The 22,976-nt window shown below is 24.5% G+C and overlaps 2 protein-coding genes across 4 annotated transcripts; one reads left to right on the forward strand and one right to left on the reverse strand.

The window, feature by feature from the left end:
• The first annotated feature begins 484 nt into the window (after positions 1 to 484).
• LOC107965657 (origin recognition complex subunit 1) lies at positions 485 to 2,929 on the forward strand. 2 transcript variants are annotated; one of them, XM_016916914.2, is made up of 6 exons: positions 485 to 827; positions 1,076 to 1,439; positions 1,510 to 2,101; positions 2,166 to 2,302; positions 2,375 to 2,552; positions 2,694 to 2,929. In XM_016916914.2, exons 1-6 carry the CDS (start codon positions 802 to 804, stop codon positions 2,816 to 2,818), a joined length of 1,422 nt encoding a protein of 473 aa, XP_016772403.2. In that variant the 5' UTR covers positions 485 to 801; the 3' UTR covers positions 2,819 to 2,929. The 2 variants fall into 2 exon arrangements, with proteins under 2 accessions (XP_016772403.2, XP_026301627.1); XM_026445842.1 differs by having other exon boundaries at positions 2,169 to 2,302.
• A 3,204-nt stretch (positions 2,930 to 6,133) lies between these two features.
• Positions 6,134 to 22,777, reverse strand: LOC551947 (WD repeat and FYVE domain-containing protein 3). Of its 2 annotated transcripts, none has more exons than XM_026445896.1 (45): positions 22,632 to 22,777; positions 21,180 to 21,416; positions 20,768 to 21,013; positions 20,472 to 20,630; positions 20,203 to 20,395; positions 19,787 to 19,973; positions 19,525 to 19,706; positions 18,976 to 19,327; positions 18,769 to 18,890; positions 18,422 to 18,705; positions 18,086 to 18,352; positions 17,713 to 18,003; positions 17,236 to 17,609; positions 16,872 to 17,161; positions 16,568 to 16,783; positions 16,067 to 16,468; positions 15,303 to 15,439; positions 15,051 to 15,234; positions 14,666 to 14,937; positions 14,361 to 14,590; positions 14,061 to 14,228; positions 13,784 to 13,992; positions 13,525 to 13,712; positions 13,285 to 13,433; positions 12,985 to 13,183; positions 12,551 to 12,911; positions 12,275 to 12,479; positions 11,782 to 12,202; positions 11,497 to 11,706; positions 11,245 to 11,433; positions 10,841 to 11,134; positions 10,498 to 10,733; positions 10,109 to 10,364; positions 9,807 to 10,018; positions 9,559 to 9,691; positions 9,339 to 9,492; positions 9,020 to 9,254; positions 8,727 to 8,950; positions 8,408 to 8,661; positions 8,122 to 8,349; positions 7,862 to 8,053; positions 7,371 to 7,789; positions 7,023 to 7,277; positions 6,651 to 6,848; positions 6,134 to 6,475 (listed from the first exon to the last, which is right to left on the reverse strand). In XM_026445896.1, exons 2-45 carry the CDS (start codon positions 21,402 to 21,404, stop codon positions 6,361 to 6,363), a joined length of 10,317 nt encoding a protein of 3,438 aa, XP_026301681.1. In that variant the 5' UTR covers positions 21,405 to 21,416; positions 22,632 to 22,777; the 3' UTR covers positions 6,134 to 6,360. The 2 variants fall into 2 exon arrangements, with proteins under 2 accessions (XP_026301681.1, XP_026301682.1); XM_026445897.1 differs by lacking the exon at positions 22,632 to 22,777 and adding an exon at positions 22,293 to 22,595.
• Positions 22,778 to 22,976: the final 199 nt, after the last annotated feature.

The following is a 22,976-nucleotide window of genomic DNA, read 5'->3' on the forward strand; positions in this document are numbered from 1 at the left end:
ACTGTTATATTTTTATATATTAATTATATAGATTATTTATGTAATTATTATATTATAATAAAAATATAAAATATTACAATATCATGATACAAAATAAAAATAATGTTTTTTCTTAATTTATTATGTTTGCTGAAAAAAACTTAACTGAAAATATTCATACTTTCATACTTTCATATTTTTTGCTTGTAATTATTTTATCTTTTTAATAATTTTATTTAGATACTTTTATTTATATATTATAAAAAAAATTTACATTTTAGTTATTTTATTTATATAAATTTCTTAAATATAAAAAATGTAATCAAATATTTTTGTGTTTATATTTAATATTTATTATAAAAAATTATAATCTACAAAATTGATGAAATTTTATATTTTAATCATATTATTTTTTTTTTAAATATTATATTATGTTTACATATATATTATGATTTGTCATTATTGTTTACGTTCTATAAACTACAAGTGCGCCATCTTTAGTAATGAAAAGTTGTATTTCAAAATGTATGATATCTATACAATTACTAAAATTTTAATTATAAAACATATGTATTATTGAAATTAAATACCTTTATTAAGAAATTGAAATATAATAAATATTCAATTTTTCAAGAAAAAAAAACGATAAAAAACGATTTCCATGATTATATATCTGTTCTATTTCCATGGTTGGAATTTAAACATGGATCAACTGTCACATTATCAGCACTTAAACGCCATAACGTGTGTAGTATAACATTGAATCTTGATTTTCTTTTTCAAATAATTTCAAGATTATTGGACATTTTCAATTTATGTAAAATGTCTCAAATAATAGAGATTAAAACGTATGTAATTTATTCACTTTAATTTTTTTTGTATCTTTGAAATTATATAAATTCCATTTAAATTTGACATTTGTGTATTTACAATTTTATCTTTAATTAAAATCAAAGAAAATTAATTTTTTATCAATAGATAATTATTAATTTATATTAACATTATAATTTAATATTATAAAATATTATAAAAAAATTAATATTTTCTCTTATTTGTTATGTTTTTCGTAAAATGTGAAAAAAATTTTTTTTTTTAGTGAAAAAAAAAATGTTGCAACTCAAACTCGTGAAATTGATACTATGTTAGAAATAGCACGCTTGCAGGAACAAGTGAAACTTCTAACTATTGAAATTAATCATTTGAGAAAATATTCTCTTGAAAATTGTTCGATGATTCAAACACCTGAAAAAAATTCTACTAATATACTTGAATCTCCTATAGATAATGAAACATTACAAAAAAATTCACAAAGTGAAAAAATAGAAAAAAAAAATAGTAAAATAATATTACGTGGTTGTAATTGTAAAGGAAAATGTTCTTCCAAAATCTGTGGTTGTGTAAAAAAAAACAACCAATGTCAAGAATGGTGTAAATGTAATAATGATATTTGTCAAAATCAGGTAGAATTTTATTTTCATATTTTATAAAATTTGTACTATTTTATGTTATAATTAAAATGTGATTTTTTAGGAACACAAAGATGAAGATCAAAACAAAGAAAATTTAAAACATAATAAATCATATGAACATATAGAAAATCAACAAATAATAAATAAAAATACATCACATATTAATGAACATAAAAGTCTGTTTAGTCCAAATATTACAATACAAGAAGTAGCTTTTAATATAGATCAATATAAACCTCCAGCACTTTATTTTGGAGGTCCAAAAGAATTAAAATTTGTATCAGATGAAGAAGAACAAAAAGAAAAAAAAAATGAAAAACTAAAAAAAATGGAAAATAAAAATGATAAAAAGAATCCAAAAAAAGTTAGAACTAGAAAAAACAATATAAATAATTCTGAGAATATGCAAAGATCTAAATCTATTTCTAATGAAAAAAAACAAGAAGAAAATAATATAGAAATAAGAAAACGTACATTAAGAAGTTGTACTTCTAATGAAATTCAAATAAATAAGGATTTTAAACATGTAAAAAAACAAACAAGTAATTATGTTCAAAATGTAATGAATGATATGGTAACTTTGCGACATAAAAAGAAAAGAGCTGAAGATAAAAATACAAAAAAAACAATAAATAATACTGATACTTCAAAAGGTAGGAAATATGATTAAAAAAGAAATTATTATTATAAATAATTTGATTAAAAATTTGTTTTCAGAAGAAGTTACTCCTTTCTCAGTAGAAGATATGAAAGAAATATCTAGCAATAAAACAAATGAAATTCCGAACTTATTTGTAGAAGAAATAAATTCTCATGAAATAGACATTTGTAATGAAAATAAATCACATGATAAAGTATTATATCTATCTAATAAATGTATATATATATTTAATTTGATAAACATATTATTGAATATTTTTTTTTAGGATAATGATAATGATAATGATTTTAATCCTATGAAACCTAAACATGAAATACCTAGAACACCAATTCATAGTCCAAATCAAAATATGACAATATCTTGTAACACTTCTGATACATCATTAGTTATATCTACTAATTCTACAATAAAAGAACAAGAACAAGAATATCAAGATCCTGTAGGTAAGTTAACTCATAATAAATTTAAAACTTAATTCAATTTACTAATGAATATTAAATATAATAATATATTAGAAATGAGAATTCTCTCTATTTTTATATCGTATTATATTTTATATTTTAATTTTAACATCATTATTTTAGAATTCAGTTATGCTCAAGTAAATTGGGAGGAATATCAGTCTCAGCTTATTACATGTAATAAATGTAAAAGAAAATTTCATCCATTAAGAATTAAGAAACATGAATCCTGTTGTAAAAAATTGTGAAGTATGAGTTTAGTCAATATACCTTCTATGTTAAGATTTAGATTATGACTAATACATTTTTTTTATATTTACAAATTAGATAGGTTTGATAATAAAATAAATTTTTTACAACTTTGGCCCATTTAATATAATTATACTATCAGAATCTACTATACAATGTTTCTCAAATATCAACTAACAATACAATAGAACTACTCACACACAATATATATATATATATATATGTGTGTGTGTGTGTATATATATATATATGAGAATGATAATATGTATACATGTATGTAATTCTTATGTACGAGTGAGAAACGTAACACGCATATACAATCGCACGCCTTTAAAGCCATATATCAGTATCCACTGATTATTAGAATTTTTCACATATTATTTCTAAATTTATTTATCGTACATTTCTATTTAATTTATATATTTTTAGTATCTTTTATACATTTCTATGTATGTACAATTTAGGATCAAATTATATGATGCATATATGCTTCATTCAAGTGAAATTATGAAAACACTAATTTGAAACATCAATTTTTGTTACATTGTAAAATTAGCATCGATTCGCTTTCTTTTAATGTTTAAGAAAATATAATTTGGTATATTGTAACAAAATGGTATTTCCTAACAGTCTCTTAAAAAGTTTTGTGATCATTACAATTTTATGTATATTAAATAATAATTTTTTTACAAAATTAACAAAAAAATAGTGTTAAAAAAAAGTTTAAGATGTAATATTATTGAAAAGATAAAATCATTATACATACATATGAGAAAAGTAAATCGTAAAAAAATTGAAATTATTTTATTTTCCTATATGAGAATATGTTATTTCAGTATCTAATATATGAATATATATAAGTTTAATTCCTTTTTTTAAATATTATGTAGCATAATAACAATATAATTTAAAATTTGTTTTAAAATAAAACATATCTCTGATATCTTATAATAAAATACACAATAAATTGTATGTAAGGATCTATTTTATAATATATATGATATACAAACACCAACGCAGTTTAATTTGATTATATATATGTATATATATATATAATACTGTTTAAAATTATAAAGTAAAAATTTTATATATTTTATAATAATAATAATCAAAACTAAGAAATATTGTATATGACTAGAAGTTATACTTATTTTTTTATATAACGAAATAATGACTTTGTTTCAATTACACATAATTATATTGTAATTTTTTTTAACAAAATAGTATATTTTTTGTTATAAGATTTGTCTTGCTCTTAATAATTTTAGTTCTTTAGAACTATTTTTATATATAGTTATTTTAAAGAGATAAATAACAGTAAAAAACTCTTTTTAAAATTAATATCTACATTTGTTAATTAGAATTAATTGCAAGCATTCCAATTCCATCGTAAAACTAAGTATAAGCTTTGTTTTTTGCATATATAAGTAGAAGTACAAAAGTAAAGTTGGCAATGTTTTATTAGAACTGGCATGTAATAATGACACACAGATATTATTTGCATAAGATACGCTGTAATTCTCTTTATGCAACTGCATAATTGAGAAATTTAAATAATTCATTTACATTATTTCCATCATTATCTAACTTTTATATCAAAAACATTCTTTCTGAAAGAACGCTTGTTAACATTGTGCTGACATTGTATTTGACTAGTAACAATAGTACTTAATTAGTACCACGTTAAAACAATATTTCACGATATATTGAAGCTGCGTTTATCTCATTCTCGGTTTTTAATTGTCGCACTATCTTTTATTCTTGTTCCTTATAAAATTTGTGCCTTTAGAAAAATGGAAGTGTATCGATAGAATATAAATAGTAGAATTCATTATTCATACAAGGAAACAATTTTTTTTTTATAATATAGCAATCATTATATTTATACACATCTTTATATGTTTCGTCAATATTTTCTGATTCTTTCTATTCAATAAATAAATTTAATTTTTCTGAAAGTTGTATTCATAATTTTTTATCATTTTCAAAACTCTACAAAACATTTATCCAAGAACACGTTTTTAATTCATCTTTTTTTTTACTATTAATTTTACAGATACGTTCATGATATATCAATTTATGAACAAACGATCGTATTCCACATTTATGACATTGCTTAAAATATTAATGTTGGTTTTAGAGTCTATGGTTTCATAACCGTCTTAGAGTTAATAACACTTTAATGTAATTAAGGTATTGTCTATGATAAAGTTATGAATTTTTTATCAATAGGCAGCGGTCACAAAAAGTGCACTGCAATTGCATTTTTTTTTCTTTGAATTGTAATACATATATTCTTGAATTTCAAGACTATTAATGTTTTCAGTTCTAAAGAATGGAAAAATAAAAGACCTGTTTGATACAGTATCTGTATGATACAATAATAAATTATACATTGACAATTTTTAGAATATTAATCACCGCGTATTTATCACATTATATACATGACAATATTGTAAGAAATAAAATAAAAATATTTTATTAAATAGTATTTAGATAAAATAATATAATATAAAGAAAGCAATGAATAATACACGGTATAGATATTTTTGGTTTATCTAGTATTATTAAATCTAATATTTTTCCATTAACAATATTGACATCTTGTATTATCTCTTTGTTATAATTTAAAATAAATATTAACAATAATTATTTAATAAATTCAAATATGAGAAACGATGTAAGCGTTATAATAAAAAAAATAATCATATAAATAATATAATATTCTATATATTATTATTATTATTATTATCATCATTATTATTATTATTAACGATTATTTTTTAAATTTACTAATCATAAATTCATTAAATTAAAGTAGGAAAAGAAATCACAGATTATTAAACAAATGCTACTATACATAATCTTGTATGTAAAATCCATTATTAAAAGTAAATGCAACATATAAATTAAATATATAATAATTATACACATTGATTTTCGATATATAAAATATAAACATATATGATATATAAAAGTAAATGATTAAGAATTCGAATATTAGAAACAAAAGACATATTTGTATGTCTTACAATATGTGCTTTATAAATTAGAGACTTAAATATCATATAATTTTCAAATACTGTCTTTTAAAAATTTTTCAGTACAAACCTGTCGATAATGTGAAACAGGCCGATTATCATTAGGAAATAGCTTAGTTCATTATAATAGTAAAAAGTACACAGTAATATATTATAAAATCGACAGGAATGTATTGTAATATATTAAGCGTTTGATTTATGAAAAAAAGATTTAAAATAATTTCAATTTATGTAATGTAAAATTATCGTAACTAAAAATGTGAATTATAAATACAGCGATCGGTTTTCCTACTTCTTTTGTAGAAATGCAAGAATTTTTTAAAACTAAGATATTGCATAAGATATGAAATAAGAACAAAATGCACACTTCGTTTCTCTTGTACAAAAATTCGAATAAAAACGTAAAGGGGTACATCGCGATGAGATTATGTACATTCTCGCAATACCCGTTTTAAAATTAATAATTTATATGAAACAATATAATATATTACTTTATATATTTAAGTGCTACTCTCAGCGGAATGCTGAGAGCGTAATGATGAATAACAACCTTGACAAACTCTAACAGGCTTTAAAATCCCGAGTCTCGATATTTTCGATTCAAATCGGCTGCATCTGTATATAAAACATATAAAGTATTTAACAAAATATTTAAAATAAAAATATAATATAATATAAATTCTCGAATCTTTATCTATAATTATCCATAATTTTTTATATAAAATATTTATATAAAAGAATTATTTAAGAAAATTTTAAAAATAATTATTATAATATAATAGTAACTTACTTTGAACAAAATACTTGTCCACAGTTACGACAATGATGTCTTCTCTCATAAAGATTAAATCTAACTCCACAACCAACACATGAATCTGCTCCTTCATCTTTAAGCCAATGATCAGCTACCGTACGTCCCGGTTGTTCACATACGCTCCACGAAAATACTCTTCCCCTTGTATCTCCAACGTATACTGTTCTATGATCTCTGTAATTATTATAACTTATTTTAGTATAATTAATTATTTTATAATTTTATAATTTTTAATTTTATATATTACTTTAATTTTAATTTTATATATTAACTTTATAATTTTATATATTATTTTATATATTTTTCATTTTTAATATTTTTCAAATAATAAATAAATTATAAATATACCTTGATACTGCAAGGGCTGTTATAGATGCAGGTTCTGCGTTATCCTTACGATCGTATGCAGTATGCATCGTTAATTTACTTCTAAATACTAATTGCCGTTGCCATTTAAAACCGTCTCTTAAGATATTCTGTGGATTAATTTTTTTAGGTTTCGTATCAGCTTCGGTAACCATAACAAAACTATCCGTTAAACTAGTATCACTTTTACTAGCTCGTAGAGCTCCTTCAGAATCTCCAGGATTATTCGATGACTCACTAAATTTATTTAATTGATAATATTATAATAAAAATTGAAAATATATCTTTTAAAATATAAATAAAGAATAATAATAAACTATATTTCATTACCTTGTTTGAGTACCTTCGCTATCTGCACGTCCACCACCTTCGCTTTTGCGAAACATTGGATTTCCACGACTCTTTCTTCGGAGTACAATAGTAGGAGTATTATTATTTTGCGGCGATGGCTTATTACTAGAACCATTACTCGATTCATTATCCGAACATTCTTCTTTTTCTTCATGCAATCTTGATGCTTCTTTAGCATTTTCAGGTTCTGAAAGACTACTTTCTGAACCACTTTTTGCAAGTAAACTCGACCCTTCGGCAGAAATGCTCATTTGTTTAACTAATTCATGTACTCGCTTTTTTGTATTTTCATTTTGACTTTCATTTTTATTCGACTTCGTATGTTTTTCTTTGGTAGTAGTAATTTCCTCTAATTTCTCTTCTTCTGCAGGCACTTGTACATAATCCATTGACCACATCTATAAAATATATAATTTTTTTCTTATATATATAATACATTTTAAATATTATAAATTTTGTATTATTCTTACTCGAGCTACACCATCCGTCGAACCAGTCATAATAACATTTTGGGAATCCCATTCATGAGTCTGACTGAAAGCAACGCATAAAATTTGCTGCATTCTATCAGCACGGCCAACACAAGTATTAACACTAGCAAGCTCTTCACCATTAATACTCCATACATGTAACCAAGTAGCTGCACAGGTAGCTATATCTCCCTATAAAAAATAATATTACTTTTATATTAAATATCTATTTTTTTCTTATACAATTTAAAAAAACATACTGTCAATTCATTTATGGCTACAGCAGCTACTGGTCCTGCATGTCCACGAAGTTGACGAACAAATAAGCAACGAGATAAATCCCATATAATTGCAGTACCATCTCGAGATCCTGATACAATTACATTATATGCTGGACTAGATGATAAACATGTAACAGCATCAGTATGACCATATAAACATTGTTTAATGGAAAGTTGTCTTTTAGTGTATTCCCAAACAGTTACAACCTATCAAAATATTTTAATTTTAAAAAACTGTTAGATAATTAAATTAATCATAACTTACAGAACTTGTGCCAGCAGTTACTATCAATTTGGAAGACGGACAAACGCACGCAACTATTTCTCCGCCACTTTGTATCATAGCTTCGCATACAAATATTGCTTTATCACTATCATAATTTCCTATTCTAAGGGAATGATCTGCGAAACCCCATGCAACATACTTGTTATACGTCGGGGGAATAAGCGTTTTATTTTGTTCTACAGCTAACACAGCTTTATCAACATGAAGTATTTGTCCAACTGGACCTTTTAATTCTAAAAAATAAATTATTAATTATAATTTGTAATTTGATAAGTAAATTTTATATAACTATATGGACCTTTTATAGGTTGAAGTGATGGTTTTAAATTATCAAGATTATGGAAGAACAACTTGTCAGATGTAGTAATACTTAAACCTGGAGTAATAGGTCCTGGATCAATAACACTAGTTCTTTGTGTCATTTTTTTAGCTGGATGTGGTTTTTTAAACAATTGTTTTGGTATTTGACCAAAATTATTAATGAATCCGATAGTAGCATTTTTTTTTAAAGGATCATCAATGCTAAAAATATATTAAAAATAATAAAAATCAAACCATATTAATAAAAAATTAATATTAAATAAATCTTACTTATAAATATCAACATTCCCTTCATAAAATAAATGATGAAATACATTAACAGCTTCAACTGCAGCAGGACCATTTTGTTTACATCCAAATATTAAATCAATCCATTGATGAAGATGTTGTGATACATAATCACATTCTAAAGCGAGTCGATGCACACGTATAAATTCTCGAGGATCTTGTTTTGCCCATGGAGGTAATACAATATCTCCTAATTGTACACCACTTTGCTTAGAACCTAAAAAATAACAGACAATATTATTGATTAATGATACAATTAATGATATATTAAACATAAGTTTCTTTGCTAAATAATATTCACCTAAATCAAAATGATTTGAATTAACAAGAAATTCTGGAAGATAAAAAAATTCTGGTATAAGTTCTTTCACATCAGCCATATTATGCTTAGATGCAGAAAGCCATGCTTCTTTTATACTATTAAACATTCTATCTGCTAGATCAAAATGTCCACCCTAAAAATATTTTTTATAATTAATATCAATTAGTTTTGTATTTTTGTTTAAAAAATCTTTATGAACCTGTAACCGAAGAAAATGTTGTGTAAATGGTTCCATTCTTACTAAATATGAACAAACTATCATTGCAGAAGAATAATGAGTTCCATAATGATAAGGAGGTGTTTCTCCATGTGGATCATCCCATTCTTTATATCTGAAGTAATTAATAATTAAATTATTTATTTATTTATATTTATTTAAATTATTTTTATATTATATTATATTTTTTATTTATATTATATTAAATTATTTTAAATTAGTTTCATTACCTTTTTTTAAACTGTAATAATCGTTCTGGACTTTGTGCACCCATAGGTTTACTAAAATCTCTAAATGTTCCTGGATCAGTAAGATCTAACTCTTCACTATCATAATCAGCTAAGATCCATGGAAATATTGGATATTGCATCAAATCATTATAGCTACGTCCCGCTAAAGTATTAAGATGCATCAAATATTGAAAATTAGATATTTCGCCCCTCTAAAGAAAAATAAGTTATTTAAAAAAATAAATTTTTATAAATAATTATAATATAAATAATATAAATTAAATATTACTTAAAATACCAACCACCCATCGTTGTGTAACAGAAGTTTCACCTATTAAATTCGAAAGTAAACCTGTAGCCTGTTCTACATTTGCTGTTCTTTTCTGACCAGCAACAGACTGTTGTGCACTGTCAGCAATTGCTGTTGCAAATGTCATAAATCTTTGATAAACTTTATTCCTTACTTTACGTGGAAATGCTAATAAATAATTTCTGCCATCTCCACTAAATACTTCTAATGCCATTGGTTGTAATAGATATCTTCTTTTATGTACTTCTCTACAAAAAAATAAATAAATAAAAACGTATTTTATTCTTTAAAATTAGATATAATTATTTAATTATATAATATTATATATATTAAATATTAGTTATTAATAAATTTAATTACGTAAATATAAAGATTTATTACCTAATATCTTCATAATTAAATTTTGAACATTGTCTCATAGCTCTGGATCTCCTAGGAGATCCCGGCGATGGTAAAATTGGTTCATAAGCTTCGGGTAAACTTTCTATATCTCTTATTTCTCTAGATTTTAAGAGTGTGAAGCCATCAACTACATAAAAATGTTCTTTCCCAAATAACAACAAACCTTCAGTTGTATCTAAACCTTGAATTCTAGCACATCTGAACATATGACTTATCTAAAAATACATATATTGAACATTACATATATTGTATATTGTTACATGTTACATATATTGAATATTATTTATTTATAATAAAATTATTTATACTAAAAGGAACTAACTTTTTCATGTTCCTCTAATAATCGTATTAAAGTTTGATTGTCTGGAACAGTCTGATTATTTTCTTCTTCTTGTTCATTGTCTTCTGGTGCTTCATCTGGTTCACTAGCATGACGTTCTAAGGTACATGGTACCATGGGAGGTTCACTTTCTGTAGAAGTGTCATTAACATTTAATGGTGTATCATCAATAACAGGATCACGTTCACGTTCGAACATTCCAGATGAATTACCAAGTTGCTTTAAATAATATTCTTTACTGTCAGTGCTGGTTGCAACTTTGTACTTTAATTGTTTCTATATAAAATAAAAAAAAATGAAATATTAGTTATTAATAAATATTCAATAATAAAAATTAATTCAGTTTTTTATAAAATGAATTTATGAAATGCATTTTGTGAATTTACATTATCAGGATGCTCTAGTTCAGGTCGATAAGGATAATGTATATAAAAAAGTTCATTTTTCATCATTTTTTTTCTCATTCTGCATGGACCTTCTGTCATATCTAACATCCATTTATCAAGTTTAGTAGGTGTTGGAGGTCCCCATAGACCTCGTTCCCTTGTTAATTCAGTTTCAGTTTGTAACCATTCCTACATAACATATTATTAATATAATTATTGATTTCTTTTTTTTTTTTCAATTGACATTCTTACTTGATATACATATCGCTGAGTATGTTGATTAGTTTGTATATATTGCAAACGTTTAGCTGTAGCGAGTTCTCGGACTAATACAATATGCTGTTCTGTCCATTGTGCAACAGTATTCTGATGTAATCTTAATCTTACGCGTACAGATTCTTCTTTTCGAACTTTTGTTCGACTTGCTAATCTTGTTAAGCCTCCTGTTACTTTTTGAATTTTCTAAAACATAATATAATTCTGTACATTTCATTCTATTAAATTTTTATTAAAAATCTGCCTTAATCAAATATTTACCGATTGTATTTGATTATGAAGTTCCCAAGGAACTCTATATGAAGCTTTTCTTTCCATAACAACGTAATTCAACCAAAGTTTAGTTGCTGCTTCATGTACTTGATCTCTTACTATTGATAGTTCAGGAGCACGTTCATTACCTATAGGTACTGGAAGAGTAATTTTAAAAACCTCTTCTATAGCAGGCTTTTTACAAACATATAATTCTTCCCAAACTCTTGTAGCAGCAACAGCCATCAAATTATGACCTTGATGAGACGTTAATCTATCATCACTAGCTTCAACTTGTGGATTAACATGCCATGTTGTTTTTGTATTTGTATCAAGCATAATTTTTATATCAGCTGTCAATTGTAATAAGCAATAAGTTAAGCAACCAATAAATTCCAATTCATGATTACCAGCACCAAAAACTAACAATCTATCGAAAAACATTTTTAAATTAAATTTTAATTATAATTTGTAATTTTATTTTAGAAAATGTAAACTTTACCTGTGAGTAGTAAGTTTATGTAATGCTTCTAACACAGCCATTTGATCAGCTATCGAATCTGTTGCTCGTGATAATAAGAATAAAATTGTTCTGTTTAGACAATGATGAAGACCTTCCATACTAACAACACCTGGCCGTCTTTTTGCTTGACCGATTAATTTTACAATGAAATCAAAAACTTCATGTGGATCTTTTGTTAAAGCACCTATGTTAAAAAGAAAATTATAAAAAAGAAGATATATGTTTAAAAATAAATACAAAAATTTCTTGATTTACCTTGCCATAATTTATCAACTATTCTTGCTGCAACATAACATACATTACTGATTATATTATTGACTGATCCACCAGGAACGACAGGTAACGCTGCTTGTTCCCCAATTAGAACATCTGCAGCCAATAAATGCTCCATAAGAATAGATAAAATTTCTGTTTGATAACGCGTTTGTTGTCCTGTAGATGCATGTTCTGGCCATGCTTCCAAAACTAAATCAATAGCTGGTGGAGATTTTGCAGTAACAGGCAAAGAGAGTGAATCTACTACAATAACTCGTAAAAAATCCATAACAAATTTTTTTGCTGGATGATTTGTTAAACCAACATCTTTTGATGGAGATCTTACTAATACTGGTTCTTGCTAAAAATAATATAATTTATTATCAAATTTTTCATTGATTATTAAAAATTTATCACTACTATATAAAATTTACCTCATCTGCTGGAGTACTAGCTCCACTACTATCTTGGCTAGAACTTGAAGGTTTTGGAAATAAAGTACCAGCTAATGCACCCAATACTTCCGCAGACATAAATACTTGCATAAAATCAGTAAAATTATGATAAAGAAAAAAGAGAAATTGTATTATTGTCACTGGATAATCACTTAACCAATCGGGCAAAGATTCTGGGCTATTAAATAAAAATTTTATGAATTAATTTATTATTTTGTACAATATCTAATATAATTGAAACAATTTTTGAAGAAAAAATGAATAAATTATAAAACTTACTTAATTGAATAATTATTTAACATTGTTCGTACCATCGCTAATAATGTTACCACGGCTTCTGGACAAAGATTAATTCTACTTGCAAAAGAAGATAATGTATGATTTGCAGGAACACCAAACAAGAAATTCCATACATTGTCCAAATCGAGCTGTTATTCAAAATGTAAACAATTTTATATTTATATATAATTTATAAATATAATAAATATTATAAATAAAATATGAAAAACGTTACAGAACTTTTAAAATAACTTTTGAATCAGTAGGCAATAATTTTACAGGTTGTCCCATCATAAGAGCAATAAAAAGAAAATATAATTCAGGAACAAGATCTACATGTTGTGGTAATAACCATCCTAAATGTTGAAATCCTGGTACATGAAGACCAGATGGTTTAGTTTCACCACCTGTGATTTGCTGATGACAACCTAAAAATAATATAAAAATATAAAATATAATTAATTAAATCTTATATGTTTAATATCTTACATGTACATACCAAGCGCTAGTGCCATTTTATTATGATCTGTATGGCGTAACCAACTACCATTACTAGTTCCTTCTTTAAATTTTTGTAATATTGATTGCACAGAACAAATGGCAACTAAAATTCTTAATCCCCATATTACAGTTGTACTATGAAGACCAGACTGAAGAAACAATAATATCCAATCTAAACCTAATACTTTGGCTAATTCTTCACACATACTGAAAAATATTATTAAATTTTAAACGATAACGAAATTTTTATTTATTTAACTTTCTTTTTTACTTACTTTATATTTACTTTGGGACCATTAAATAATAAAGAATGTAAAAGTTGCAAACAACGATTTCGCAAAAGTATATGTTCCCCTTCTCCTTCTTTATTTCCTTCACTTTCTCGAAGAATTAAATGTTTTTCTGGACTTTGTGGTAACGTAGCAACTATAAATTGACCGAACCTATAAAAAAAATAATATTATTAATAATAATAATGATAATATTATAATAATAAATTTAATACTAATATTATTAATATCATATAATGCATATATACATTTGTAAAACAAAATAAATCAAACAAAACAATTTACCAAAGCAAATCAGCTTGTCTTGGCTGACTTAATAATATACTAAGTAGTGCGAGCAAAATCTGTCTTGTACTACTTTGTTTTACATCACTTAAAATATGTAACAATTTGTGTACTAATTGCAAATCTCGCATTAAACGTAAATTTGTTCTTTTTTCACTTGATTCTGCTATTAATTCATACAAATGTTCTAAAAGTGATCTTAAGAGTTCGCCTGGTGCTTCATGCCAAATCTAGAAATAGTTTGATATCTTCATAATATTTATTCTAAAGATAAACTATTTATTAGAAATAAAAAAAGATCATACTTGCAAATCACATAGAAGATCTTGAAATGCCATAATGTTAGGTATTGCACTAGTTTCTCTACCACTATCAACTGTACCTACAAGACTGAATGTAAGATGCAAGATATGACTATTTAAAAGAGGACATTTCCTCCTTAGTAACATTGCCAATGTTTGATATCCTCTTCTACGATCCATTTCTTGTTGAGCAACTTGATTGGATCTTACAACGCAAACTAATGCTTTAACAGCTGCATATAAAGATTCAACATCTTGAGCCATAGCTATTAAACCTATGAAATAAATAATTATTTAAAAAAAATTTGTTAAACAAATATTTAAATATATATTTAAAAATTAAAAATATTAAAAATATTTAAAAATTCAGAATTCTAAAAAATTTTACCTAATAACACTGAACATCCTCCTACATTATCTATCATAGTAGCTACGGGTCGAGGACTAAAGACACGAACTCCAAGATATCCAACAACTACACCTCCAAGTGCTCTTGCTGGTCCACTTAAATGTCCTGCTGAATTATGAAGAACTCTAATAGGAGTAGCATTTTCATGTGATGACATACCAAGCTGTTAAGTAATAATAATAATTTAGTGAATACATATAAAAAATATAAGATAAAAATAATTATATATACCTGTTTAGCAATTGATTTATTATCAGCTCGACTATAAACTTTTCTAATTTTAGCTAATGTTAACTGAGACATTGCTTTAGAATTTAATCCAAATACAACTTTTTCTTCTGCAACAAGAGGCATTAAAGGTTCTTGACCTGTAAAAAAATATATTTTTATTTAAATAATAATCAAAATTATTATAGGAATATGTAGCAACAGTATTTAAAATTTCATAAGAATTTTTAATAAAATAATTTAAAACTATATTAATAAAAATTATAATATAAAAAATTAATGATTCAACAATGATTTTCAATTCAAATTACTTTAAAAAATATTAAAAGATCTTTCAATTGTACTCTTAAAATTCACATATAAATTCAATGTATATCACATATTTTTATTACATATAAAAATAGAACAATTCATATTATTCTTCATTCAATATTATAATACAAACATTTGTTCAATCCTCATCTTTCATATTATGTATATTTAATATTACATTTTTTATATTAATATTACATTATTAAATATACATAATATTAATTATGTATATTTTATATTTAAAAAATATAAATATTTATATATATGTATATATATTATATATATTATATTATATATATATTATATATATTATATTATATATAATATATATATATTATATTATATATATATTATATATATTATTATATATTATATATAAATTATTTATATTTGATATATATTAATATATATCAAATATATTTTATATTTGAAAAAATCTGATAAATTTCTAATACCTGACAATAATGGAGCTTGTAAACTTCCCATATAATGGGGGCCTAATTTAAATAATGTTGTTATATTTTGCGAGTTAAATACTTCTTCTACTAAATGGCATGGCCCCTGTTTCCATGTAAGTCTAGAATATCGTCGCCAACAAGGTGGTGTACCTATATACCCATATACTGGAGATGCTACTGTTAAATTTGCTGCTCCTCCTCCAGGAACTTGTGTAATATAATGAAGCTTCTGACTATGAATATGTTGACCATCCAAATATAATGAAAAACTTGAATTTTTTAAAACAGCACGATTTAATACAATAACTATATGATGCCATTGGCCTTCCTGAAGCAAATCTGGGCACCAAACTCTTGCGCCACATTCACCAGTTCCTTCTGGTTCCCATTCACCTACATCTACAATTTTTTATTTAATAATATATTTAATTATATTATTATTATATTTAAAATATTAAATTGATTGATAACAAATATGAAGATATCAATAATATTTACTTTGCGGTAATGGTGTTTCTTGTGTAGATACGATAATCGCTTTATCTCTTGCACTAAGCACAGCAGTTAAGCAAATTAAATCTTTTGTTGATTGCGGAGTACGAACTAATGTTAATAATCGTACACAATGAGCATCAGTTCTAGGATCACTAAATTTATCAACACATATCCATGTACTATAAGTTAAACCAGTTTGTGGTGGAAATAATCTATCACCTAAAAATTAATATAACTATATTTAAAAAAAATATAAATTTTTTGAGATTTAAATAATTATATTCAATTAATTATATTTAAAATTTACCAGAACCAATTCCGCCAAGTACGCTACTATCAGCAGCTACTACCGTAGGTGGAGTTGTACTTTGTGGTGCCACACTAGGTAAATATAAACATGCAAATCCTTCCGCACTCATATCAAGTTCTACAAAAGGTGGTAAAGTACAAGAACCATGTGCTCGAAAATCTTTTGGTGTTGTCATAGATACTAAAGTTTTAATACGCGTTAATGGTACAGGTCCACCTCGAACTTTATTTGGTTCAATATCATCGAGTGAAATACAACACAATGGATCACCCAAACGCAAAAATTCTCTGCAATCATAAAAATAGTAATTCATACAATTATTATGATAATCAGATTTTTTAAATTTTATTTTATATCTTACCTTAAATCACGTGGTTCTAAAGATTGTGCTGCAAGTCTTTCTATAATATATTGTAATGGTTGATGCAAAGGATGTGTTTCATCCTGTAAAGCAATTCTACCAACGGATAACAATTCACCTGCCATTCCAGCATCACACATAATTTGTTGATTTCTTTCGGATCGCACTAGACTTTTAATAATTTCAGCAACATATAATTGTAAAGCTAAAGCCATTTGTGGAGTAGATGGTTCTGAGATTGATGGAAGTAAATGTAGCATTCCAACTACAATACCAGGATGAACTACAATTGGTTCAGGACTAGGTGGACTCAAATTTAAAGAATTTATAATACTTCTTTTGCCACTTCCTGGAGAATCAAAAGATTTTTGTTGCTAAAAATAAAATAAAATTTAGTTATTAATTTAATAATAAATTTATTATAATTAATATTATATTTAATATTATATTTTATAAAATTAACATATTGAAAATCACCTCAACACTATTTTGTTTATGATTTGGTGATCTCATTCCTAAACCCACCAAATTCGGCTTATCAAAAGAATCGAGCGCTACATCATAAAGAAGTCTTAATAATAAGCATGCATATGTTAATGTTTTTGGTATAACTTCTGGGAATACAGGTTCTAGTACATTTCCAGTAAATAGTGATGATAACATATTATGATAATTTGTAATTGATATTATATCTATTTCAGTAAGTTTTGTCTGTGTTGAAAAACATCCAAGCAATCGTAAAGTATCACACAAACTTGATTGACATATCTATAAAAGAAATATTATATAAATATATTATAATATTAACTTAATCATTATACTTTATAAACATTAATACATAAATATTTACTTCATGATGGAAAAATTTTGCATTTGCAGGTTCAAATCTCATAGCTGTACTTATAGTGTGAAATACGACATGTAAAAGAGTTAATAATTGTGCTTCTTCCTGTGGCGTTCTTTTTATAATATCATTACAAGGTTCTGTATTCTCTGATCTTTGCATGCCTAACTGACCTTCTAATGATACTAAAACGGACATTACATATACGAAACCTCCTACTTTTCGAAAGACAGTCCTAGTTCGATGAGATTCTCGTAAACAAGCCAATAAAGACTAAAAAAATAATAATATTTTAAAAAAGAGTATTAAAAGATATAAAAATTATTATTAATATCAACTAACTTTTAATATATGTGTCTTTAAGACTAAGGCATTAGAAGGTGCTGAATGCATAACACCTAGTAATGTAGCCATATCATCATCCCCTCCTGCACTAAGTATTAATTCTCTAACAATACCAAGAGCTTGATATCGGCAATCCATATAGGGTACGAGATTATGAGCACAACGTGCTCCACCACATTCCCTAAAAACATTAGCATTTTGAACATTGCTTGCCAATAATGTTGTCAAAGCTTCCATTACTAAGGCACCCAATCGCTCATCTTCCGGGCAAATTTTACATTCTGAAAAAGTAATATTTATTTATTTTTACATATTAAATGAAAATAAATATATAAAAATATTACCTAATCCTTGATCATATGCAGCCTGTTTATCTTTGAGTAAAGTTGCATAACGATGAAGACACGTAACAAAGACTTCTAACATACCTACTTCCCTGTATACATCTTTAAATATATTATTATGTCTAAAAAATCAATATAAAATATAATCATATATATAATATAATAAATATATATATATATATATAAATAAAAAGTGTTGCTTATTACCTGAGTATATTAAGTAATGTTTCCATACATAAGATACTGCAACTGGTTGAATTATTTGTTTTGAGTAGTATAGATAATGATATAAGTTCTTTACAAGGCACAAAATTAAGTTGAAATACTATAAATTCTAGTAGCTGAAAAAACTTTTCTTGTATTTCTCGATTTTTTAAGTAAATTTTTTCTGCAAATTGGGATAATGTATTTTGTCCTTCAAGTATAAAATAATTGGCATTGTCACTATGATATACACTCGATATTGCATCGAGAATTGTACAACACAAAAGTGGTGAATTAGATTTTACAAATACAGACTGTAATACTTGGAATGCTTGAATATTTCGAACGCTTCCTCCTATAAAAAAACAATTAGTATCTTATTAATTATAAAAACTAATAGTATTTCAATAAATTATATACTTAATACATTTTCAATATATTATATATATTGAAATAATAATAACATATATTTTATACATAATACATATTCTATTTATATATAATATTTATTTTATTAATATAATTTAAAATTATATATTGAAATATTACTACCTCTATTACTTGGTTGAGGTAAAGTAAAACCAAGCATTTGAAATAAAGATCCCATACTAGCTTGACTTGGTTTTAATTCTGTATGACCACACATTGTTAAAGATGCCAACATAAGCACTAAATTTCGAATAGCATCTTGTGCTTCTACTCTACTATCTTGTTCTAATCTTGATGGAGCATGTCTATATTATAAATATTTTTGAAGTTTATAATTTATCGCAATTATACTAACTAATATTATTAAGATTAAAAAAACTCTTACTTTAATAAAAATTCTGATAAAAAGATATATCCTTGACAAGCACGAAAATCATCCAAAAGTGTTTGAGATACTTCACTAGAATCTTTTAAAAAACAAAATACAGTAACAAACATTTCTACTACTTCCAATGGTGCCAACTCAGGTACACGTTGCATATTATCAACACATAATGCTATACATCCTTTATCTATAATTAAAAATAACAGTATTTGATATAAAATACATTAACAATAAAAATATATTTAGTAATATTTATTTAATGTGTTTTGAAAATAACAGTATTTGATATAAAATTAAATACATTAACAAATAAAAATATATTTAGTAATATTTATTTAATGTGTTTTGAAAAAAGCATTCATGTTTAAATAGAAATCAATTTATAAAAAATTATATTAGTAAAAAATTATACTTACTATGAATATAGCTTACTACATTTTGAGTAAGTCCATGTCGAGATAAAGTCATTAATACTTCTGCTGCACTTTTACGCCACATTACGTTATAGTGAGGGCACCAACTAGTTATTGCTGAGAATAATAAAGTTAGATCATCTTTGCGAGCAAGTTCTTCTGCTGGATATGGATGACTACATAATCTCACTAATAACTAGAAGTTCAAAAATCAAATTAATTATTAAAATAAATATTTCATTAGAACATGACGATGTATATGAAATTTTTACTTGAACAAATATTTTTTGTAATAATATTCGACGTTGTTTCGGAGTAAATTCGCTATTTGCATCCGTAATATCAGTTTCATCGTCAATCATTTCAGGTAAATCAAAGAATAAATATAAACATTTTACTAATGTTGATGGAACAGAAGCAGTAGTCATTGCCTAATAAAATATAAATATATCAATAAATAATATAAAATATATATAAATATATAAAATATAAATAAATAACAATAAATAATAATAATAATAAATAAAATTCATTATTTAGAATAATGAAATATAATTGAAATACATACTTGTATTACAGAAGTATCACCTGCTGCAAGTAAGTTTAGAGCAGAAAGTAACATCCAACCATTACTTGATTCTTCACTATTTTCAATTTCTAAAAATTTTACAATGGCACAACTTGCAGTTTCAGTACTTTGATTGCTTGCCCTCCTACTGATTTCAAATACCATTAATTTAGATACTTGTTGTGTAAATGCCAAAATATCCCAAAATTTTTCACTCATATCTCCTGTTGGACTAGATCCAAATACCTAAATATTAAATATTAAATTTAACTTAATATTAAATATTAAGTAATTCAAATTAATAATTTAATAGAAACAAAAAATAATGAAATTTACATTCACATTTCATTATATTTACATTATATTACACATTATATTTTTATGGTAAAGATATTAAAATAGGAAAACTTACCTTGCAAAATAATGGCAACATATTATATAATTTATCATTACGTTCAGCATCAGAAAGGGTATGTGGAGGATGGGTATATTCAGAAAAAAGTTTCTTAAGATGCATAAGGCCCAAAGCAGTATGTTGAGGATTTGTACTTCCAGTACAATCATCTAAACCACCAGTATTACTAGAACCCATACCTCCAACACTTGTACCCCCTCGTAATTTACGCATTATGTTCATAGTTAATACTTGCTAAAAACATATAAATAATATATATAAACTAAATATATATGTTAATATTAAATTTTAATACTAAATTGAATAAAAAAATTAAATATTTTATATATTTTTAACTTACATAATTACATTAATATCTTATATATATATTTTGTAAAAGAAAATCTATATTTTTAATAATATATTGATAATATTTTAAATATTATATATTACATAATATTATATTAAATATAAAAAAATAAATATAAATAAAACTATAAAATTATTATTTTATATATATATAATAAGTTTTGTTAAATAAAATAATAAATAATATAATAATATAATAAAATAATATAAATAAAATATCCATAAAATGATAAAAATATAAACTATTAAATTTGCAATAGTAAATTATTTTCTATAAAACAATTTTAATCAATTAATAAATAATCAATATAATCAATTGTATAATTAAACTAAATTTATACATATATATATATTATTATGATAATACATATATATATATATTATTATGATAATACATATACTATCTTTAAAATTATAATTCATTAGTTAATAATCTATAATTTATTAATATAATTTATTAATATTCATAATAATTATTATATAAATTTTATGTAAAAATAACTAATTACAATTCTTTAAATTATTATTTATATTCTTATTACTACTTTTAATTAATCATAAAAAATATATAAAAAAAGGAAATATAAATAATAACATAAATGTTTGTATGATATAGCAATATATTAAAAATTATAAAATGTTTCCATGCTATTATACAAGTTTGAATAGAAATGTTATTGAAAAACAACTAATAAATTTTTAAAAAAAGATTATATAATGTATAAATGTTTATTTATTAATAAGTAAAATCTTTTTAAGTACTTATTATGCTACTATATGAAACGTTAACATATCGGAGAATATATAACATGTGAAAATGGCACATTGTTGTGTAAGAAGTAAATCGAAACACCATTTCTCAGTTGATTATACACATCAGACAATCTTTCATGTACGTGTCATAATAATTTTTATACTTTTATTTACTACTGACACTACTCATCAAACACTCGGTTCAATATTTACGTCTATCTTCTGTCAAAATGTCAAGTTAAAGTAAAGTTACAATGACTTCGTAACCGCCCACGATTCTTACAAATAAAATTTGAACATCATTATGCGGACATGTATCATATTCACTAATAATTAATCAATTATTACCTGAAACGCGACACAAGCCAGAAAATTCTACATTTTCTTTTGGAAAATTGTTCTTTCAATGAGAGTATTTAATATTTCAGTGGCAGCAGCCATCTTCATATTCGACGATTTCTTTGGTCCACAACCAACGCGATACGTCGATAAGTATCACGTGACTGCTAATAATCACAGATCTATTCATTTTTTGAATGTATTAAGGTTTAATATTTACATATAATAAAAAGTAATTTCTATTTTTAATTGATTTTGCATTTAATTAAATGAAAGATTAAATTAGAAAAAAAATATTAAACTTCGAAAATATTCAAGTATAAATATAATCTTATATGTTTTCGTTTGAAACTA

This window comes from Apis mellifera, linkage group LG16 (genome assembly GCF_003254395.2).
Source record: "Apis mellifera strain DH4 linkage group LG16, Amel_HAv3.1, whole genome shotgun sequence".
Lineage (NCBI taxonomy): Eukaryota > Metazoa > Arthropoda > Insecta > Hymenoptera > Apidae > Apis > Apis mellifera.

Excerpts from the sequence above, each read along its gene's own strand:
- LOC551947 (XM_026445896.1), bottom strand. The coding sequence starts at position 21,404 with ATGAACATAATGCGTAAATTACGAGGGGGTACAAGTGTTGGAGGTATG. Across the intron at positions 12,912-12,984 it reads CTAGTACTCCAGCAGATGAG|CAAGAACCAGTATTAGTAAG; the intron begins GTAAATTTTATA and ends TATTATTTTTAG. Across the intron at positions 11,434-11,496 it reads CTCAGCGATATGTATATCAA|GAATGGTTACAAACTGAAAC; the intron begins GTAAGAATGTCA and ends TATGTTATGTAG.
- LOC107965657 (XM_016916914.2), top strand. The coding sequence starts at position 802 with ATGTCTCAAATAATAGAGATTAAAAC. Across the intron at positions 2,102-2,165 it reads TAATACTGATACTTCAAAAG|AAGAAGTTACTCCTTTCTCA; the intron begins GTAGGAAATATG and ends ATTTGTTTTCAG. Across the intron at positions 2,553-2,693 it reads AGAATATCAAGATCCTGTAG|AATTCAGTTATGCTCAAGTA; the intron begins GTAAGTTAACTC and ends TCATTATTTTAG.